This window comes from Oryctolagus cuniculus, chromosome 16 (genome assembly GCF_051225735.1).
Source record: "Oryctolagus cuniculus isolate XC-2025 breed Fujian yellow rabbit chromosome 16, ASM5122573v1, whole genome shotgun sequence".
NCBI lineage: Eukaryota > Metazoa > Chordata > Mammalia > Lagomorpha > Leporidae > Oryctolagus > Oryctolagus cuniculus.
Genome location: NC_142882.1, coordinates 66,156,047 through 66,178,837, shown reverse-complemented (window position 1 = coordinate 66,178,837; position 22,791 = coordinate 66,156,047). Strand labels below are relative to the sequence as shown.

Genomic DNA, 22,791 nt, shown 5'->3' with positions numbered 1-22,791 from the left:
ATGATGCCCTGACACTCTCCAAACACGTCCCCATCAATCTCTGCCACCTTCAAGTAGAATTTATACTAACATTTGTAAATATTTAAATCATTTTCTTCTTCTTCCTCCTCCCTCCTCCTTCTTTTAAAATAATAAAGGAGGAAGAAATCAAGCTAAGTATGTTTAGCTGCACCAGGAGGAAGCGTGGCTGTTGTCTGAGTCACAGCAGTTTCATGATAACTGAAACTGTCCAAAGACAGTTGAGCCTTTTGCAGTAGTTTATCCAAATTGCAGGCATGATGCTCTGGAGAATAGATGACAACAGTAGCTAATGTTTAGTAACACTGACTATCAGCCACGCCCGCTCTGAACACTCTGCCTACACAGACTGATTGATTCTTTCCTACAACCCTGGGAGGTATCCGTCCCTGGAAGGTGAACTGATCTGGCCGTGAGGGAGCTCTGTTTCAAAGCAGACCATGTGGTTGGGGGCTACCACGCTCAGCCACCACAGGGCACTAGTTCTCCTTGAGAGTGAGTGTGTGCTTACTGGGTACCTGACACCAAGGTCACACGTTACAAACGTCATTTCAGGTAATCCTCACAGAAACCATGGCATCTCTACCATACCCTCCATTTTATAGCTTTTACAGCTCTGAGAAAGAAATCTAAACAGATGAGTTACATGCATGTTGTTAACATGTACAAAATAATGGCAGACATGATGGAAGTTATTGCCACAATCAAATCAATGTGGTGAACCAAAGCTATTATATTAATGAGAGGGTACTTCAGATGGTTCTTGAAAAATTGAATTTTTTTGTTTTGGTGCAAAAATTTCCTGAAATTCATGCATAGTTCTTTTTATATTATTAAAAACAACGCTTGGCCATGGAGTAATTTTTTTTTTTTTTTTTGGACAGGCAGAGTGGACAGTGAGGGAGAGACAGAGAGAACAGAGAGAAAGGTCTTCCTTCCTTTTTTTTTTTTTTTTTTTTTTTTTCCCGTTGGTTCATCCTCCAGTGGCCGCTATGGCCAGTGCACTGTGGCTGGCCCACTGCACTGATCCAAAGCCAGGAGCCAGGTGCTTCTCCTGGTCTCCCATGGGGTGCAGGGCCCAAGGACTTGGGCCATCCTCCACTGCACTCCCAGGCCACAGCAGAGAGCTGGACTGGAAGAGGGGCAACCGGGACAGAATCCGGCACCCCGACTGGGACTAGAACCCAGTGTGCCAGCGCTGTAGGCAGAGGATTAGCCTATTGAGCCGCGGTGCTGGCCATGGAGTAAATATTGATATCAGTGGAAGTAAAAGTCTTTGATGAGTTATAAGAAAATTCACTAATGGCAGAAACGAATGGCTTGCAGCATCTCCATTCCCCTCTCTCTTCCATTGGGATTTACTGTTGACTATGTGTATTTCAAGAAATAAATGTAAGGTTTGATATAATTGGAAAAAATAAACCTAATAAACTTTTTAAAATTCCTTGTTGAATTCTCCCTTACCAGATAATCTAATTTCAATAGATTTGAAAGAGAACATGATATGAGGATACTTCAAAATGTTCACGGAGCATAGAATGAGTCTGGATTTTTTTTTCCTGATCCACTGTTTTAAATTAGGTACATTTGCCTTTTTTCATCTTTTTTATTTTTAGAATTAAGCACAAAATAGTTCTTAAACACTGGCTGGCTCTGTGGCTCACTAGGCTAATCCTCCGCCTGCAGCGCCAGCACCCCGGGTTCTAGTCCTGGTTGGGGTGCCAGATTCTGTCCTGGTTGCTCCTCTTCCAGTCCAGCTCTCTGCTGTGGCCAGGGAGTGCAGTGGAGGATGGCCCAAGTCCTTGGGCCCTGCACCCCATGGGAGACCAGGAGAAGCACCTGGCTCCTGGCCTCGGATTGGCGCAGCACGCTGGCTGTAGCGGCCATTTGGGGGTGAACCAATGGAAAAAGGAAGAACTTTCTCTCTCTCTCTCTCTCACTAACTCTTCCTGTCAAAAAACAAACAAAAATAACTAATACCTTTCAAACATTTTCCTTTTCTTATTAAAAATAATATAACATAAAAGAACCTTCTTGAGAAAAAAAATCCTCTAATCCTACTACATCAGCACAATTTCCATATCAGAGAACAAGCTTCCAATTTTTATCTACAAAATAACATTTTTTTAAAGATTTATTTATTTGAAAAGCAGAGTTACAGAAAGGTGGTGGTGGGGTCTTCCATCCTCTGGTTCATTCCCCCAGATAGCTATAATGACTGGAGCTGTGCAATCCAAAGCTAGGAGCCGGGAGCTTCTTTCAGGTTTCCCATGTGGGTGCAGGGGCTCTAGGACTTGGGCCATCTTCTGCTGCTTTCCCAGGCCATAGCAGAGAGCTGGATCGGAAGTGGAGTAGCCGGGACTTGAACCAGTGCCCACATGGGATGCCTGCACCACTACACCACAGCATTGTCCCATATTACACATTTTTTATATTCTTTGTCTATATATGTGTATAACATTTTGTAGTGACTTTGACTTACAAGTGTGCCATAAACATTTTCCTTGTTTCTATATTCTTACAATAACTTGTAATGGGTGCATCTATTTCTTTGAGTGGATGTCAATATAATTTAATAATTTTTTTATTGCTGTTCATTTTAGGTTTAGGTTTTAGTATTGTCTCTACCCTACATAGACGTGAAAACAAACATCATTGTGCTGAAAGTTTTTAATCACTTGTTCATTTCCCAATATCAAAATCCTAGAAGTGGGATTTGTAGGTGAATGGATATAAATGTTGATTTGCTATACCAAATCACAAGCTATACTGATCTTCTGTATGTTTCTTTGTCGGCTTTTCCACTCACCAGAACACCATCTGTTGGAGGCAGTTTCCTTTGCTTGGCTCTCTTAAGGTTGCCCTCAGTTACCTCCTTGGAGACAAAGGCGACCTGTGATGAGGTCAGCAGTGTCATGTTCACAGTGGAGAGGTGGAGGGCTTGGAGCGGCTGAGGGGCAAAGTATCACATCGCTGCCCGCAGTGCTGCCGATGCTGCCTGTCATGGCGGCTGCCGTGGTTCCAGCACACTGGCAGAAAGAAAAATGCTCCCTAAGCTGATGTTTGGGTCAGGTCATAATGAACACTGTGCCGGGTTCCAGACTACAGATGAACCTCAAAATCACAAACGAATAATGTGTCATTTGATATCTTGAATAGCAAAACAAAGTGATTTCAAGTGAAAATATATTTAATTGGCCTCACTTGGGATTTGCATGTCTCAATGCATTAAATAACATTTCCTTTTACAATCAACTCCACTGTAGTAATTTCTAGTACAGCTTACAGATAAAAAATATATGGTTAATTTTTAATAAGCAAATGATTTGATGTTTCATGGTATAATTTGTAATTACAAGTTAGGAGGTCTCTGGTTATTTTAGGATTGAATTTTGGGAGAAAGATGGTTTAGAAAGATGGTTTATAATGTCTCAAAACAAGAAAAAGGAAGTTTTTTTTTTCATATTATTTACTTATACCCTGATTTCAATCAAGCTTTACTTTATTGGCAAGTGCTGTTAGTACTACTGTTGTGAGAGGACTCATTTTATTATTAGAGGGGATTTGACAACTCATTTATGCCTAAATATTCCATCCAGAATCATATACTTACAAAACAAAGTCATATTATAAAGATATTGGTGACTGAAATTAATAAGGAAAGCCATTTATTAGCTGCAATGAATTGTTCTTGATGTGAGGAAAATCTAGTTGGTTGTAGTTTTGTTGACAATAAAAGAGAGACAGGTTAACAAAGTTGATCCAACTTCTTTTAAATCCTGAAAAGTCATGAGAGAGAGAGAGAGAGAGAGAGAGACAGGAAGAGAAAGAGAGTAGAGATAGAGATAGAGACAGAACTAGTGGGCAGGAGGTAGGCTGAAATTGTATGAAACACTTTAGGCACAGTCCTGCCTGGAAAGTAGAGATTCTTTGCGCATGGGAAATTATAATTTTCCCTGGTTTCTGATTGAAAGCTGTTTGCTTTGGATTCTAGGTGTTTAGTTGCAAATCTCAGAGATTTGGAGACTAAGAAGTGTTTTTTTCTTGTGAAGAGGTTTCCTTATTTTGATTTAGAAAAATACTTAGCCTCTTTAAAAAGGGGGGCACCCTAATTTCTTGTATGTTGACACATCCAGAAAATCCTTCTCACCTACCTAATCTAACAAATGACTCAGTATGTTTGATGCAGTGTTAGGGATAATTATTAGCTTCTTGTCCTTGTGACTGAAGTCCCGGCAAAGGGCACAAAGCCAAGTAAGGGAACTAACACATCAGTGTGCACTGGCACCACCTTGTGGCCTTGAACTAATTCAACAGCTCCTTGGTAAGAGGATCCATTCAGGGTCTTCTAAACGGTGAATTGCAAATAATAAACATGCATGAAAGCATCAGGATTCAACTTCTGCAGAACTCAGTCTGTGGGCAGTTCTGATGAGTACTTATTTGACTTTTTTTTTTTTTTTTTTTTTTGTAGTGAAACAAAATGGAGTGTGTTGTATGTTGAGGACTCGGCTCTTCTTGGCAGGTCTGTAGCAGTACAAGTGGTGAGCTATCACACTCCCCACCCCTTTGTGCTGGATAAGAACATATGAAAAATAAATACATGATCACATAGTGAGTGACGCGAATTAGCCTTCCATCAAAGGCTGAGGAACCCAAGGAAAATTCAGCTTTTGTATTTGCTAAACACACCTTTGTGTACCACTTTTTAGGGAACAGGGAGTCTTTCCTCTGACTTATGGAGGCGTATTTATTTTTCTAGATGTACAGCAAACATAGCAAGTATTTTATAAAAATAATACTTGCTGATGGGAAAGACTTGAAAATTGTAGAAATCAACAGCAAGGGGCAAATATAGTTCATAGTCCCCCACTAACACAAAGGCTGCTATTGTGCTATTTTTCAGGTGTGTGTGTGTGTGTGTGTGTGTTTGACAGGCAGAGTGGACAGTGAGAGAGAGACAGAGAGAAAGGTCTTCCTTTTGCCGTTGGTTCACCCTCCAATGGCCGCCGCGGCCGGCGTGCTGCGGCCAGTGCATCGCGCTGATCCGAAGCCAGGAGCCAGGTGCTTCTCCTGGTCTCCCATGCGGGTGCAGGGCCCAAGCACTTGGGCCATCCTCCACTGCACTCCCAGGCCATAGCAGAGAGCTGGCCTGGAAGAGGGGCAACCGGGACAGAATCTGGTGCCCCGACCGGGACTAGAACCTGGTGTGCCGGCACCGCAAGGCGGAGGATTAGCCTATTGAGCCGCGGCACCGACGTGTTATTTTTCAGTAAGCATCTACTCTGAGAAGAAACTCTGGAGCCACACTTGCCTTGGCTTAAATCTCAACTGGGCCATTTAGTGGCTATGAATTGGTAGACAAGTTATTCAGCCTTCTTGGTGCCTTGGTTTCTTCATCCCTAGGATGGCAATAATAGTTCTGCTGCATAGGGTTATGAAGATTAAAAAGTTAATCTATGTACGTTGGTTAGAATAGTGCCTGTATAATCACTATCTGTGTCAGTTGTTAGTTTTCCCTTCCTCTTTTTTCAGCTTTCTTACTGTTACCAGAAACCATCAGACATCCTGCTAGAAGCTAATATACTGGTGTGTTTCCATCCAGTAATTTTTCTTTTGTGTTGTTTCTTTATATACTTTATTTCTTAACACATGAAACTATTCTAAAAATGTAATTTTATTTCTCTTGAAGTGTCATCATTATAACATTATTCATTTGTATGATTTTTAATAACTGGCAAATGCTATTATCTTAATGTTACTATTTAGCATGGTATAAGATGATGACAATTTGCTTTTTTTAAAGATTTATTTATTTATTTGAAAGGCAGGGTTACATAGAGGAAGAGCAGAGCTAGAGAGAAAGAGATCTTTCATCTCCTAGTTCACGCCCCAGTCATAATGGCCAGGCAGAAGCCAGGAGCCAGGAGCTTCATCTGGGCCTCCCACATGGGTGCAGTGGCCCAAGTACTTGGGCTATCTTCTGCTGCTTTCCCAGGCCATTAATGGGTCCTGGATCAGAGGTGGAGCAGCTGGGACTTGAACCAGTTACCCATATGGGATGCCAGCACTGCAGGCTTAATCCACTATGCCACAACACTGGCCCTGATTATGACAATTTGGATATGTGTGTTTTTATTACTAACATGCAAAATTAAGACAAACAACAAATGTTTAAAAGAGGCAAACCTAAAGGTTTGTTTCCTTTATATAATATTATGTATTTTAGAATCCTATACTCCCAGTTTTGTTTTCAATTCTGGATAGCATATTCATTCATTCATTCCCACCCCACCCCCCTCATCAAACACTACTTAGGCAACTAGGTAGAAGGCATGAGGCTAAAGGCTGGAGATGTAACACTGAATAGGGTACTTTCCTGGAAAAACTTGATGAGACACTCAAAATGGGGCAAAGAGAACACTGCAAAGAGCAACTAGGTCTGCCTAAGGAAGGTGAAATTTAAGCTGGTATTAAAGGATAAGTAGGAATTGGAGAAGGATCTAGAATGCATTATTCTGGGCAGAGGAATCAGCAATGAGTAAAAATTAGCAGTTGGGTGTATCTAGTCTGCCTGTAAAACATTGTAATATTATCAATAAAGAAGTGTAGTGTAGTGTGCGTGGTGGGGGAGGGGCAGGGGGGGAAACAAGACTCATGATGCTGCTTAGGCCAGAACTGAAATGCAAGTTTATAATTTATCCAGTAGAAAAACTGGAATACATCCAGGCTTAAATCAGAAGACTGGAAGTTGTTTTTTAAGGAAGATAATGGTGTTGAGAGAGAACAAATGGGAAGAGGGCTTGATCAGAGGTACTGATATTGGTGATGAGTCTGGCACAAAAGTTTAATTAAAATCTGATGATTAATAAGATGCCTGATTTAGACTAGGTTTTGAAGATGTGAAAATGCTCAGTTGGAAATAGGGAATAATGGCAAATGGAAAACAGAGGAGATGGGAAAGGTTTGGGTGGATAGGGATGACATTAACTGATTGAGAATACAAAAGAATTGGAAAGGAATGGAAGGGAATGAGGTCAGGTTTAGAGAGGCTGCGTGTGATAAGCCACTGAGATAAGCATGAGAAATCAACAGCTGGAAGTTTAGGTCTGCAGCTTGGGAGAGGGATGGGGGTTGAAATAATAGCTTTGGGATTGTCAGTTGAGTTGAAACCATGGAACTAGGTGAGATCATCTGGCTAGAGTATAAAAATAAAAAGAGGTTCAAGAATGAAACTCTGGGGAACTCACATTTAAGGGGTCAACAGAGAGGAAAGTCAGTCAAATGGCAGTAAGGGATAAGAAGAAATCGTGCTGCTGCAGAGAGGTAGAAGGGGTTGTCAAAGAAGGGGTTGGTTCACGTCCAGTGCTGGAGATAAGACAAGCGGTGGCACTGAAACAAGCCAGTGATGGGCATTTGTGTGCCTTTTGTTATTAGTGACCTTGGCAAAAGGCAGTTTGAAGCTGAAGTGGCTGGGGGGGGGGGGGGTTAAGTAATCTGAGACAGCAATAGCAGGCTTCTCTTCCAGTATGTCTGTAGGAAAAGGCATTAAGCAAGAGCAGAGGGAGGAAAGTAACTATGGGGAAGTATCTTCATGATGGAGATTAGAGAATTTCGGTACCACACCAAGTCTGGTTGGTGATTTACTAACACAGCATATATTTACTTCATTTATTGGTCTTAAATTTAGAGTAATTTAAAAATAAGTTAAAGACTCAGCTTTAACCTTAGTTCGGAGAGAGAATTACAACTTGGACTCGGGTCATGGCTTTTATTTTGGTTTACCACTAAAGCAGTCATTGAGTAGTGCAGTCATCAGTCATGTGCCACATAATGCCATTTTGGTCATCTGTGGACTGAATATGCAATGGGGGCCCCTTAAGACTGCACTGCCTGGTGACATCATATTCATGTTAAGTACACCCTGTTATGTTCACAAAAAGATGAAGTCACCCGATGATGTGACTCCTGGAATATATTCCCACTATTGAGTAATGCATGACTATAAATGAGATAAAGTAGAATTCAGCTGCCCATTTTCTATTTGTATGTTACAAATAAATAAATACATAAAACGATGCTCTCAGTCTTAGAAGCTGAGATGTCAGAAAAGTAGGGTATTGTGGGCTTTCCCCCTTTTTAAACCCCAGATGTCATCATCTAAAAATCTTTAGGTGAAATTTCTAAGGAAGCCACATTGTTCAGCTTAATGTCTGAGTCTTACATTTTGAAATTTTGGCTGTGCCAGCTCCATTTACATTCCTTTAGGGTCCCCCTCCACATCACCACCATGGGAAGATCTGGCAGGCTTACACTATGAAGCAAGGCAAAAGACACACAGCAAGGAAGATCTCGTTCACTCGTTTATTCTGGTACAGATTCATGTTTGGGGAACAGATGTAATGCACACATTAATATTCCTCTGCAGTCTAGGAACCTGTATTTTTAGAGATGTTTTCATCCCAGTGGCCTCAGGAACTCAGCTGTCTTTTTAACTTCATTTTTCTTTGAACATCTGTAAAAACACTCCAATGTAACCAATGGTGGCAAAGGTTTTTTTTTTTAAGATTTATTTATTTATTTGAAAGTCGGAGTTACACACAGAGAGAAGGAGAGACAGAGTGAGAGAGAGAGGTCTTTCATCCATTGGTTTGCTCCCCAGTTGGCTGCAACAGCTGGAGCTGCACTGATCCAAAGGCAGCAGCCAGGAGCTTTTTCCAGGTCTCCCATGCGGGTGAAGGAGCCCAAGGGCTTGGGCCATCTTCTACTATTCCCAGGCCATAGCAGAGAGCTGGATGGGAAGTGAGCAGCTGGGCCACAAACTGGCACTCACATGGGATGCCAGCATTGCAGGCAGTGGCCTAACCCGCTATGCCACAGCTTTGGCCCCATAAGGGTGTTATCTTATTAATTCCTAATTAATTGCTAATAAGGAATCTCATTAGGGCAGGCCAGAGAGCAGTTCAAGATGCACCCATTCAATCGCTAGTTGGCATGATCTTAGATGCTTTACTAGGAACGGGTTTTTCATACCTAATAATGCAGGGCAGGGCAACCTCAAGACTTTAGGGGCTGCCAGCAAGCTACCAAGTGGATTTGAGATTTTGGCTGCATCCATAAACATGGGCACATACAACGAAATGAATTAGTAAATCTCGAAAAGTGTCTACATCTGGAGAGATGTAAGAACTTTTTAACCAGCTGTCAAACGTCACTTTTTAAAAACAGATCTGCTGGTTTACTCCCAAGAATGCTGCAACAGCCAGGGCTGGGCCGGGCTGAAGTCAGGAGACTGGGTCTCCCACATGAGTTGCAGGGACCCAAGCACTTGAGCCATCATTTGATGCCACCCAGGATTCACATTAGCAGGAAGCTGCATCAGAAGCGGAGCCAGGACCAGGACCAGGCCCTCTGATGCCAAATGTCTACTCCTCAACTGTCACTTTAATATTTTCAGCATGTTTTGGTAAATCCTGAAACATCACATGGCATTAAGATTTCAAATCTGTTGCTTCAATTTCTTAATGTCCTGTGAACTCTGAGGAAGGTTGTAAAATGTTAGTAAATTTTCTTAATTTCTTGAAAAGACTTACTTTGTCAGATTCTCTTTCAGTATGTCTGTCTGCGAGCACAGATGGAAGATACCAATGCTGGTGAAGCAGCAATTCGAGCTACCAAAAAGGAACTCTGGCTGCTTCTGAAATTTGTGTTGCAGGTGAACAGTGATGAAAAATTCTTTCCCGATTTTAAAAAAAACACTTATTTATTTGAAAGTTACACAGAGAGAGAAGACGGGGGAGGGGGGTGGTCTTCCACTCGCTGGTTCACTCCCCCCAACTGGCTGCAATAGCCGAAACTGTGCTGATCTGAAGGCAGGAGTCAGGAGCTTCCTCCTGGTCTCCCATGTAGGTGCAGGGGCGCAAGAACTTGTGCTACCTTTTACTGTTTTTTCCAGGCCACGGCAGAGAGCTGCATCGGAAGTGGAGCAGCCAGGACTCAAACTGGTGTTCAAATGGGATGCTGGCACTGCAGGTGGCTACTTTACCCAATACGCCACAGCACAGGCCCCATCTTTCCTAGTTTTGATGGGCTTACGTTGTAGAGTAAAAAAAAATTTTCACCTAGTTTTGTCTGCGTGACTAATACTGATTCAAAGAAATACAGAAGGCCATGGTTTCAGTGTTTTATGCTTATACAAACATGAAGAAAAACTTCAATTTAGAAATAACCTGACATGTTAGGCAACACTTCTAACTCCTTACTACTTGGAAAAACTAAGTAACATTTCTTTAGACTTGAACATGAAATGTATTTTCTGTACTTTTCATGAAACTGGATGCCCTTAACATGAAACTTGAATCTCAGCATTTTGATTTAATCATTTTTCAGCAGTATAAAGTGCCTCAGTTTCTCATGTACTCATAAACACACACATATACATGTATGCCTGTGTGTGTGTGTGTGTATATATATGTATGAATGTATTTGTATTTATATTATTCATTAGGTCATTTTTAAGTTTATGCTGGCTAGCTGGTGATAAGGTCCTGACCACTTGATAGTGACGAGGACAGATAGGGTTAGGTTCTTATAAAATGTCTGATTCTTGTTCATTTTAACTAGTGAGTCTGAAAATGCTTGATTTTGATCAGAACTTTGAAAATGACAATGCTAACTAGAATTCTGAGCATTTAAATTTAGTTTTTTGAAAGTTAGAGTTATAGAGATCTTCCATCTGCTGGTTCACTCCCCAAATTGCTGCAACAGCTGGGGTTCGGCCAGGCTGAAGCCAGGAGCCTGGAACTCCATCCAGGTCTGCCACATGGGTACAGAGGCTCAAGCACTTGGGCCACCTTCTGCTGCTTTCCCAAATTAGCAGGGAGCTAGATCAGAAGAGAAGCAACTGAGGCTCAAACTGGTGCTCATATGGAATGCTGGCGTTGCAGGTGGTGGCTTAACCCACTGTGCTACAACACTGACCCCAATATATCTTGAACTAAATAAAAACTACCAGTGACAGAGAAAAAGGAGTATGTTATATTTAATAGTGTCAGTATTGAAGACATTTCAACCTTCTGTGAAGGATAATCCGACAGGTGAAGTGTTCAGTGCAGAAACCACTTCACATTTTGGTTACCTTGTTAGGACACAATGCTCTAAAAAATGCAGTCCACATTATTTTCATTAGGAAAATGATGATAATTGTTATAGTTGCCTGAGGTGCTGTAATACTTCTACTGATACTCCAAGCTGTTTTACTAAACTGGCTGTCTGTTCTAAAATCCAAGTGAGGCTTGGGTTTTCAGAATGTGCATGCTCCTGGGTTCTACAACATTCTAAATATGCACAATTTATCCCACTAGAACTCTTGCTACAGTTTTTGTTAAACTCAGCACTATCTTCATGAAGTCTTTCGTCTTCAGCTTCATCAATCTTATTTTCAGCTGGAACTACATGACAGAGGTTCATGTCCTCAACAGAGTCCAGTAAGTCTACAACGTGGGGCTCCTGAGTGATTGATTTCAGATGTCTGAGCATATACTCTTCACACTGTCCAACTGCATCCAGAAGATTATTTATCTTACTGATTAAAGTTGAACTATTATTATGAAGGTGACACCAGGAGAGCAAAGCACTGAATGAAAACACAAACAAGAGTTAAATAGGACAAAAAAAAAAACAAAAAAAATCAAACACAGGCTTTTAGAATGCTTGATGCTAGCCCTACATGTTTCTCTTCCAGAAAACACCATGTAAAAATGGATTAATGATAATACAAGTCAAATCAGTTATATAATGAGGATAAAATAGGACTTAAAATATATAGGGATACCACTTTTCAATAGAAATTCAACAATTGGACTTAATATCATAAACTGTTTATAATTCATAATGCCTCCTTCACAGCCCTTCATCCTCTTTCTTGATTTTAGATTTTCTTCTTATCACTACCTAACTTCTGTTGAAAAGAGCTACATGCTGGCAATGTGGTATAGCAGGTAAAGCTGCCACCTGCAGTGCCGGCATCCCATATGGGCGCCGGTTTGAGTCCCGGCTGCTCCACTTCCGATACAGCTCTCTGCTATGGCCTAGGAAAGCAGTGGAAGATGACCCAAGTCCTTGGGCACTGCACCCACATGGGAGACCCAGAAGAAGCTTCTGGCTCCTGGCTTCAGATTGGTGCAGCTCCAGCCATTGAGGCCATCTGGGGCGTGAACCAGCAGATGGAAGACCCCTCTTTCTCTCTCTACCTATGTCCCCTTTTCTCTCTGTGTAACTCTGACTTTCAAATAAATAACTAAATCTTTAACAAAAAAAAAAAAAAAAAAAAGAAAGAAAGAAAAAAGAAAAGAAAAGGGCTACAACTTGGAGACAGATGAGAAAAACTAAAAACTAGTTTGCTTTTTAAGGACAGCTACTAGAGATTCTCAGTCTTGGGTATACATTGGAATCATCTGAGCTTTTTTTTTTTTTTTTAAAGATTAATTTATTTATTTGAAAGGCAGAATTAGAGAGAGGCAGAGGCAGAGAGAGAGAGAAGTCTTCTATCTGCTGGTTCACTCCACAAATGGCAGCAATGGCTAGAGCTGCACTGATCTGATGCTAGGAGCCAGGAGCTTCTTCTGGGTCTCTCTTGCAGGTACAGGGGTCCGAGGACTTGGGCCATTTTCTACTGCTTTCCCAGGCCATAGCAGAGAGCTGGATTTGAAGTGGAGCAGCTGAGACTTGAACTGCTGCCTTCATGGGATGCTGGCACTGTAGGCAGCAGCTTTACCTGCTTCGCCACAGTGCTGACCCCTTGAGCAGCTTTTAAACCTATGGAGGCCCAGGTTGCACCCCAGACCAATTATAGTTGCTTATCATCTACACTGAAGGCTAGTGAAAAAGAATTTTAAAGATATTTCATTTTTTCAGGTTTGTTACAGAGTAGGTTATTGTTTGATGGATTATAAACTATTTTCTTGAAAAAGGTAAAAATTCTTCTAGTCCTATTAGATTTAATATTTTCTTTACTTTTACTTTATGGTCAAATTTTTTTTAAGTATTTCAGATTGTTCAGATAATCATGTCATAAAATAGCGGTTGTTATGAAAAGTAATGTTTTACAAATGGAATTGATTGATATACAAAAATTCAGGGGCTGGCGCCGCGGCTCACTAGGCTAATCCTCCACCTTGCGGTGCCGGCATACCAGGTTCTAGTCCCGGTCGGGGTGCCGGATTCTGTCCTGGTTGCCCCTCTTCCAGGCCAACTCTCTGCTGTGGCCCTGGAGTGCAGTGGAGGATGGCCCAAGTCCTTGGGCCCTGCACCCCATGGGAGACCAGGATAAGTACCTGGCTCCTGCCATCGGATCACTGTGGTGCCGCGGCGGCCATTGGAGGGTGAACCACTGGCAAAGGAAGACCTTTCTCTCTGTCTCTCTCTCTCACTGTCCACTCTGCCTGTCCAAAAAAAAAAAAAAAAAATTCAGCAGTGGGGCTGGCACTGTGGTACAGCAGGTTAGGCCAATGCCTAGGATGCCCACACCCCATGTTGTAGTGCCATTTGCAGTCCCGGCTACTCTGCTTCCAATTCAGTTCCCTGTGAACGTGTTTGGGAGGTGGTAGATGATAGCTCAGGAGCTTGAGCTCCGGAAACCTATGTGAGAGACATGGATGTGGTTTCTGGCTCCAGGCTTGTTGCAGTCATTTGGGGAGTGAACCAGCAGATGGTAGGTACATCTCTGTCTCTTTCACACTGCCTTTAAAATATATAAATGAATAAATATTTAAAAATTCAGCAGTAAGCTAAGCTTATAAAAGATTAATTTAACTTGATGTGAAGATGAACACTTGATCAATATCCTACTATAGTATACTAATTCTAGTTTGTGACTTAATTAATGAATTAAAATTAATTCTAGTTCTAGTTGACTTTTCTAAAATGCCAAACACAACTTTTTGCTTTGTTTTACTAATTTTTTAGCTTCTAAAATTATTAGTGATTCTTTAAAGCAGCTTTCTCTCCAGAGGACAGCTTGAAAGGTATAAAGCAGGAGCTGGCATTGTGGTGTAGCAGGTACGGCTGCCATCTGCAATGCCTGCAATCCACAGGGGCATGGGTGCCGGTTCAAGTCCTGGCTGCTCAATTTCTGATTCTGCCCCTGGCTAATGGCCTGGGAAAAGCAGTGGAGGATGGTCCAAGTGCTTTGGCCCCTGCTAGACATGTGGGAGACTGCAAGAAGCTCCTGGCCTCGGCCCGGCTAGGTGCTGGCTGTTGTGGTCTTCTGTGGGGATGAACGAGAAGATGGAAGACCTCTCCACCTCTCTCCCCCTCTCTCTCTCCCCCTCTCTTTAACTCTGCCTTTTAAGTAAATAAATAAGTTAAAAACAACAGTCTAAAGCATCAAGGAGGACAGACCTGTCAGGTCTTAGCTCCATCTGATCATTTGGTTCTGCCATATGCTGTTACTGCCCTGGCTTCCCGACAGGTATTCAATGTTAAGGACTACAATACATGGAATCATTTTACCTTTATTACTCACTACAATTTCCATCTACTTCTAGTTTAGAGGTCTGTCATATTGGGTTCTGCCAAATGTGCAAGTACTAAAAGTTTTATTTAAAGCCTGAAGATCTTGTAATTAGAGACTGGCAGTAATTCTGGTAGCAAAGAGTACACACCCTCTTACTGTTTCCATGCCCAAAAAAGGGACAACAGCTGGCTCACATATTAAAATGGATGAGCTGATAATGATTTTTACTCTTTGAAGGCAACATTCTATGTTTTTCCACACTCTTGTGTATTCAACAGCAGAAAGAAGCACTTTAAATGTTTATTTTTAATATTCATAAAAATCATCCTGTAATATTAAAGATTCAGCATTTAAATTTCTGAATTACCTCAGTGTTCCTCTGAGTTCTCCATAGTTTACAATGATTGCTGCACCTTCTTTATAGCCTTGATTGAAGCCCTGTTGAAGAGCAACTGCTTTGCCAGCATCGATTCCTTCTCTATAGCCTTCCTAAAAATAAGCAATGAACAACTACAGTTGTAACTAATACCAAGTGAACCATATGTAGGCTTTTCTAGAAAGGCACAGACCCAATTTAGAAAACTGATGAAACTGGCTTTTACTGCATTCTTGAAAATAATATGGTATAGCCCCACAAGCAATGCAGGTTATGTTCCTCATAAAAATTTATTACCGGTTTATTGTTCCTTATCCCACTTTTGAAGTGTGTTCTCACCCAGTTTTTAACACCTCTGTTTTAGCAATGTCTTCACAGAAAGGAAACATGGAAACTTACATGTCTGGCCCTCTGGCAACTGAGTGGAAAGGTGTGAGTGGGTGAGGAGACAGAACAAAGTAAGGAAAGGCAAAACTGTTTTAGAAGGAAAGTGAGAAGCCTGGTTTTAGAAATTTTGCTTGATCCTGAAATCCAAGTAAATTCTCTGTGGACAGAAACTTTGTTCTGCATGTCCCAAGTATGTCACAGTACTCAAAAGATGCTTATTATTGGGGCCAGCACTGTGGAAAAGGGGGTAAAGTGGCTGCCTGCAGTGCTGGCATTCCATACAGGCTCTGGTTTGAGTCCTCGCTGCTCCACTTCCGATCCAGCTCTCTGCTATGGCCTGGGAAAGCAGTAGAAGATGGCCCAAGACCTTGGGACCCTGCACTGGGAGGAAGCTCCTGGCTCCTGGCTTCAGATTGGCCCAGCTCCAGCTGATGGGGCTTTTTGGGGAGTGATCCAGCAGATGGGAGACCTCTCTCTCTCTGCTCTGTAACTGTAACTTTGTCTTTCAAGTAAATAAATAAATTCTGAGAGAGAGAGAGAAAGAGAGAGATGTGGCAGTATTGACTGGTCCAGCCTTAGCGTCACATAAAACTTTTTGTAACTGACAACGTGGTTGCTGAACTAAGCAAATATTGTTTTGCTGAAACATTAATTTGGGGCAGATCCCCAATACAGCTTTAGGAGCAATTTAATGGCTGGCAAATATAGTAAGTGGAAGCAACCCCCACCATTTAGTCTTCACCCAGTACTAAGCTCTGAGTACTCCATCTGGAAATTACGCTTAGACTCAACAAATAAAATTAGACATGAATAATTCACATCCAACAAATAAGAAGAAAATTGGTTTTAATATTCCCTTACTTGGTCATCAGTATTCCATCTTAGCTTTCTCCTACTGCCTTTTTTTTTTTTTTAATATTTACTTGTTTGTTTGAAACGCAAAATTACAGAGATGCAGGGGCAGAGAGAGATCTTCCATCAGCTGGTTCATTCCCAAATGGCTGCAACTGCTGGAGCTGAGCTGATCCGAAGCCAGGAGCTTTTTCTGGGTCTCCCACGTGGGTGCAGGGGCCCAAGGACCTGGGACATCTTCTACTGCTTTCCCAGGCCACGGCAGAGAGCTGCTCAGAAGTGGAGCAGCCGGGACTCGAATCAACTCCCATATGGGATTCGGGCACTGCAGGAGGTGGCTTTACCCGCTATGCCACAGCCCCGACCCCTCTCCTACTGCCTTTAACATTGTAAAGTTCACTTTTTTCGTGTATCTTGGTTAAAACACTCCTAACTCTGGGCTCCCCACCCACTCAAGCTGCCCGTGGAAGCCTGAATGCGCGTCCTTTGACAGCCATAATCAGCAGTCAAGTAATCACTGTATTGGTATGTCTCTCCCCCACCCACTTCCCTGTGATCATCATCAGACAGCAATCGCTTCCAAGTGTGGACAACATGTGTTTTGGTGGGCGTCCCGCTTCTCCAACGCCCTCCCGCAAGCGCTCAAACAACGCGTCTCTGGGGTTCACCCGCTTCCAAGCAACCCACTGGGAAATCCTGGCGGGACGCGGGGCGCACCGCGTGGCAAAGGGTAAGGACGGCGGCGCTAGCCAGACTGGGACCACTGGGACCACGGTGGGCCCGGCTTCTTCACAAACTCGGGGCTCCGCTCCACCACAGCCCGGCACCCCCCGGGGTCCCCGCACCCTTCCCACCCCCCTCCCCCGGCTTTACTTTCACTCGTTTCTGCATGTGACTCCGCCATTCCCGCTGTACCAGGAGCGACTCGTCAGCTTCCTCATCAAACACGTCCCCCTCCTCGGCCGGGCTCTGGACCGAGGGGGTAGCCCGAACCCACGACATCACCGAGATGGCTACGGAGCCGCAGGCAACAGGAAACACCCGCGACTCCTTCCGGTGTGAGGGGCGGGACGAAGACTGCGCTCCTGGCGCTCAGGGCGGGTGCGCGTGCGCCGAGGCGATCCGTCGTGGTTGCGGGCTGTCCAGCCTGACGTCCAGAGCTTTTGGACTCGCGGACTTTGGGACTAAGTCAGTTAACACAGTGTGTCCGTGTGCACCTTGATTCCTTCCTCGGCTGGGGCGTGACCTTGATCAGACCCCGCATTCCTGTCGTAGACTGCAGTGTTCTGGGTGTGGGAGAGGCTCCTTTTGTAAAATCACTCAAGGCGGTTGAGCCAGTACTGCCCAAAGACTGTCTCAGAATCTCAGCGTGTTCAGGGGACGTGACAACCTGACACGGATTGATTGTTAGGAGCTTGGAGCAAAGAGCAAAAGAGTCAGAGAGTGAACTACTGCGGCCCATTTGAGATCAATAGGAAATAGAAAGGTTGCCTTTGCCATCGATACATCTTCCTTGATTCTCAGTATCCTTCGCTGCCTTCCACTCTTGCTCACGTGCGCTAAATGCAAACTGTGATCTTGGCGAGGGCGGGAACTTGTCTGCCCCAGCACCAGCAGGTTCTGACACTGCAGGTGAAAGCACCCCAGTGGCATCCCGTTTTGCCTTTGTTTGTGTGGGTAAATGAGTCCTGTGACAGTCGTGGTTTGTTTGTCTTACCTTTTCTTGAATACCTGTGTGTCTGGATACATTAGTGAATAAAACAGATAAAAGTTCCTAGCCCTTTGGATTTTATTCCTGTAGAATTTGCAGAGCACACACAGCAAACAAATATGAGTAACTTAGGTAGTTTGAAGATTATAAATAATAAATGTTATGAAACAAATTTAAAACAAGTAAAGTAAAGGGAATCCTGAGTGTGTGTGTGTGGGGGGGGGCGAGTGGATGGTGCAGGCTACAGATTTAAATTTTAGAATTTTGCATCTCACAAATATATAACCTGTAAAAGGCATATATTAAGTAAACTCTTAAAAATGTATTTGTTAATTAGAAACAAAATGGCAATAAAGGAATCAATAAAAACAATTGAATAACGTTGACTAGCTGAGCGCATTTAGCCTAGTGCGTGAGATGCTAGCCTCCTGCATTGGAGTGCCTTCATTAGAAGCCAGCCTCTCACTTTGTTTGGAGTGCCTGAGTTTGATGTGCAGCTCTGACTCCTGACTCCAGCTTCCTGCTAATGCAGACCCTGGGAAGCAGTGGTGATAGCGCAAGTGGGTTCCTGCTGCTCACATGGGAGACTTTGATTGCCTTCCCAGCTCCCAACTTTGTCCAGCTCCAGCCTAGATTATCACTGGTATTTTGGGAAGTGAAGCAGTGCCTAGGAGCTCCCCCTCTTTGTCTATCTCTCAAATAAAATTAAAAAATAGAAAATCTTTTTTTGAAAAGATTTATTTATTTGAAAGTCAGAGTTACACAGAGGGAGGAGAGGCAGAGAGAGAGAGAGAGAGAGAGAGAGAGAGAGAGAGAGTCTTACATCCGCTGGTTCACTCCTCAATTGGCTGCAACAGCCAGAGCTGCGCTGATCCGAAGCCAGGAGCTAGTAGCTTCTTCCGGGTCTCCCACGAAGGAACAGGGGCCCAAGCACTTGGGCCATCTTCTACTGCTTTCCCAGGCCATAGCAGAGAGCTGGATTGGAAGTGGAGCAGCCGGGTCTTAAACCGGCACCCACATGGGATGCCGGCGCTTCAGGCCAGGGCGTTAACCCACTGCGCCACAGTGCTGGCCCCCCAAAATAAAAAAATCTTAAAAACTTGCAAAAATAAATCTAAAAATTGATTCTTGGAAAAAAATCAATAAAATAGATAATCTTGATGTGGTTTTGATTTTAAAGGAGAAAAAGTATAAGATAGGAGTAAAAGAAGAGGCAACCACTGATGTAGAAAAAAAAAGTATTATAAACTACCCACTGAAACTCAGGAGAAATACATTTGAAAATCTAAAATAAATGAATAACTTCTTAACACAGTTGACCCAGGAAGTAGAAAACATGAAGAAACAAATTACTATACAAAAACTGGGATTCAGTCTCTACTATAAAGAACAGGATGGAGACTTAACAGTTTCACAGCTGAGTCTTTTTTAATATTTAAAATATGATAGATAATTTAATATTTTTCTGTTTTAGAGCAGAGAAAATGATAGTAAATTCCTGAATCATTTCATGACACCAGGCTTACTGTAACCTGACAAAGATGGTTAAAAAAAGAAAAAGCAAGCAAACAGAATCAAAAGGCCAGGGACCAGCATTGTGACATTGTGGCATTGTGGATTAAGCTATTACCTTCCAAACCGGCATCCTCTGTGGTCACCAATTTGAGTCCCAGCTGTTCCACTTCTGATCCAGCTCTCTGCTAAAGAGCCTAGGAAAGCAGTAGAAGATGGCCCAAGTACTTGGGCCCCTGCACCCACATGGGAGACCTGGATGAAGCTCCTGGCTTTAGCCTGGCCCAGCCATAGCCATTGCAGCTATTTGGGGAGCGAACCAGCGGATGGTAGACCTCTTTTTCTGTCTCTCCTTCTCTCACTGTAAATCTGCCTTTCAAGTAAATAAATTAATCTTAATTAAGATTTATTTTATTTGTTTGAAAGGCAGAGTTACAGAGAGAGGTAGGGACAGAGAGAGAGGTCTTCCATCCGCTGGCTCACTCCCCAGATGGCTGCACCAGCTGGAGCTGCGGCAATCCGAAGCCAGGAGCCAGGAGCTTCTTCTGAGTCTCCCACGTGGGTGCAGGGGCCCAAGTCTTGGACCATCTTCTACTGCTTTCCCAGGCCATAGCAGAGAGCCGGATAAGAAGAGGAGCAGCGGGGACTTGAACCGGCGCCCATATGAGATGCCGGCGCTTCAGACCAAGGCTTTAGCCCACTGCGCCACAGCGCCGGCCCCAAAAAATTAATCTTAAAAACAAAACAAAACAAATTCCAAAGTTCAAGTTAGTTTATGAATAGATATTCAAAAGAGACTCCAATACTTCATCAAAAGATATTTCAAGAAGTTTCATTCCATGAAAGCAAACTTTTTTCTATATTAGTATATCTCTTAACATATTTCATTGCATCAACAATTTAAAGGGAAATATATATTAATAAATGCTGAAAATTATTTGAAAAAATTTAAAAACAAGTTATGATAAAACAAAATAGAAATAACTATAAATTGATAAAAGGCCTTACCAAAATCTGAAAGCAAGTAGTAGTTTCAGCACTAAGTTTTTTTTTTCCCAGAAACCTTTTATTTAAGGAATACAAACTGATACATTTCTTCCTTTTTTTTTTTTTTTTTTTGACAGGCAGAGTGGACAGTGAGAGAGAGAGACAGAGAGAAAGGTCTTCCTTTGCCGTTGGTTCACCCTCCAATGGCCGCCGCGGCCGGCGCGCTGCGGCCGGCGCACCGCGCTGATCCGATGGCAGGAGCCAGGAGCCAGGTGCTTTTCCTGGTCTCCCATGGGGTGCAGGGCCCAAGCACCTGGGCCATCCTCCACTGCACTCCCTGGCCACAGCAGAAGGCAGGCCTGGAAGAGGGGCAACCGGGACAGAATCCGGCGCCCCGACCGGGACTAGAACCCGGTGTGCCGGCGCCGCTAGGCGGAGGATTAGCCTAGTGAGCCGCGGCGCCGGCCTCTTCCTTTTTTTTTAAAGATTTAATTATTTATTTGAAAGTGTTACATAGAAGGAGAGGCAGAGAGAGAGAGAGAGAGAGAGAGAGAGAGAGAGAGACAGAGGTTTTCTATCTGCTGGCTCTCTCCACAAATGGCCACAACGGCAGGAGCTGTGCCAATCTGGAGCCAGGAGCTTCTTCCAGGTCTCCCACGCGGGTGCAGGGGCCAAGGACTTGGGCTGTCCTCCACTGCTTTCCCAGGTTATAGCAGACAGCTGGATCGGAAGTGGAGCAACCGGGACTCGAACCACTGCCCATATGGGACACTGGCATTGCAGGCAGCAGCCCCACCTCCTACACCGCAGTGCCGGCTCCAATTCATACATTTCATAATTACAACTTTAGGCATATGGTGATTCTTCCCACCGTCTCTACCCTCCCACCTACTCTTGCTCCTCTCTTCCTCTTCCCTCTCCTGTTCTAAGTTCTATTTTTAATTAGCTTTACACACATATGATTAACTCTGTTCAGAGTTCAACAAATACTATGAAAAAAACCTGTTCCTCAACAGTTGAGGCAAGGGCTATTTAGTCATTGCTTCTTAAAGTGTCAATCTCACTTCTAGAGATTACCTTTTGGGTGCTCTATCAGTTACCACAGGTCAGGGAGAACTTCTGGTATTTGTCTTTTTGGGACTGGCTCATTTCACTAAGTGTGATGGTTTCCAGTTGCATCCATTTTGTTACAAAAGACTGAATTTCATTTTTTTGTTTTTACCATTGTGTAGTATTCCATGGTGTATATATCCCGTAATTTATTTGTCCAGTCTTCAGTTGAAGGGCATTTGGGTTGATTCCATATCTCACATATTGTGAATTGAGCTGCAGTAAGCATGGGGGTGCAGATAATTCTTTCACAGGCTGATTTCATTTCCCTTGGGTAAATTCCCAGGAGAGGGTGGCTGGCTCATATGGCAGGTTGGTATTCAGATTTCTGAAGTATCTCTATACTGTCTTCCATAGCAGCTTCACCCTTTTACAGTCCCACCAACAGTGGATTAGGGTACCTTCTTCCCTACATCCTCACCAGCATTTGTTGTTTGTTAATTTCTATATGAAAGCCATTCTAACAGGCGTGCGGTAAAACTTCACTGTGGCTTTAATTTGCATTTCCCTGACTAGTGATCCTAAGCATTTTCTCATGTGTCTATTGGCCATTTCGATTTCCTCTTTTGAAAAATGCCTGTTTAAGTTCTTCAGCACTCAGGTTTTAAGATATTTCCTTTAGATTGTATAAAAGAGGGCACCTGGCAATCACCATTATATTTAATGTTCTTTTGGAGACATGACATGATAAGAGATTAGCACATTATCTGTATAAATGTTGGATAATAAGAGATGAAGTTATTTTTTTTTGCTGGATGTGTGATTGTATGCCTAGAAAACCTAAAAAACTTTGCTTAAATACCTTATAATAAATAAACTAATAAAGGAGAGTGAAGTGGTCTCTGGGTACAAGAAAAACAAACAGACCAACAGCCTCTTTTTTTCTACTAATAATCATCTACAAATGAAAATGAGTAAATAGTCCACTGATAATACCAACTGATATTTTAAAATATAATATTGATTTATATATTTAGTAGAGTATTTATAAATATCAGGAACACTTTTTTTTTAAAGATTTATTTATCTATTTGAAAGGCAGAGTCACAGAGAGGCAGAGAGAGAGAGAGAGAGAGAGTGAGAGAGAGAATCTTCTAGCCGCTGGTTCACTCCTCAGATGGCCACAACGGCCAGAGCTGTGCTAATCCAAAGCTGGGAGCCACCAGGAGTTTCTTCTGGGTCTCTCACATGGGTGCAGGGGACCAAGGACTTGGACCATCTTCTACTGCTTTTCCAGGCCACAGCAGAGAGTTGAATTAGAAGTGGAGCACCGGGACTCGAACCAGTGCCCATATAAGATTCCGGCACTGCAGGCAGTGGCTT

General features: G+C 42.9%; 1 protein-coding gene across 5 annotated transcripts in view; it reads right to left on the bottom strand.

Annotated features, from left to right (window-relative positions):
- The window catches only part of YAE1 (YAE1 maturation factor of ABCE1), a 44,935-nt gene extending 27,744 nt beyond the window's left edge, over positions 1-17,191 (bottom strand). For 2 of the 5 annotated variants that reach the window (XM_089315653.1, XM_089315654.1), the window contains exons 1-2: positions 17,022-17,191; positions 14,901-15,022 (exon numbers count right to left, since the gene is read on the bottom strand). In XM_089315653.1, the coding sequence (XP_089171779.1) occupies positions 14,901-15,022; positions 17,022-17,150 (251 nt within the window). In that variant the 5' untranslated portion in view covers positions 17,151-17,191. Of the gene's footprint in view, positions 1-2,673; positions 3,048-8,368; positions 11,654-14,900; positions 15,023-17,021 lie in introns of those variants that run through there. The other 3 variants (XM_089315652.1, XM_002713767.6, XM_089315651.1) reach the window with 3 other exon arrangements.
- Positions 17,192-22,791: the final 5,600 nt, after the last annotated feature.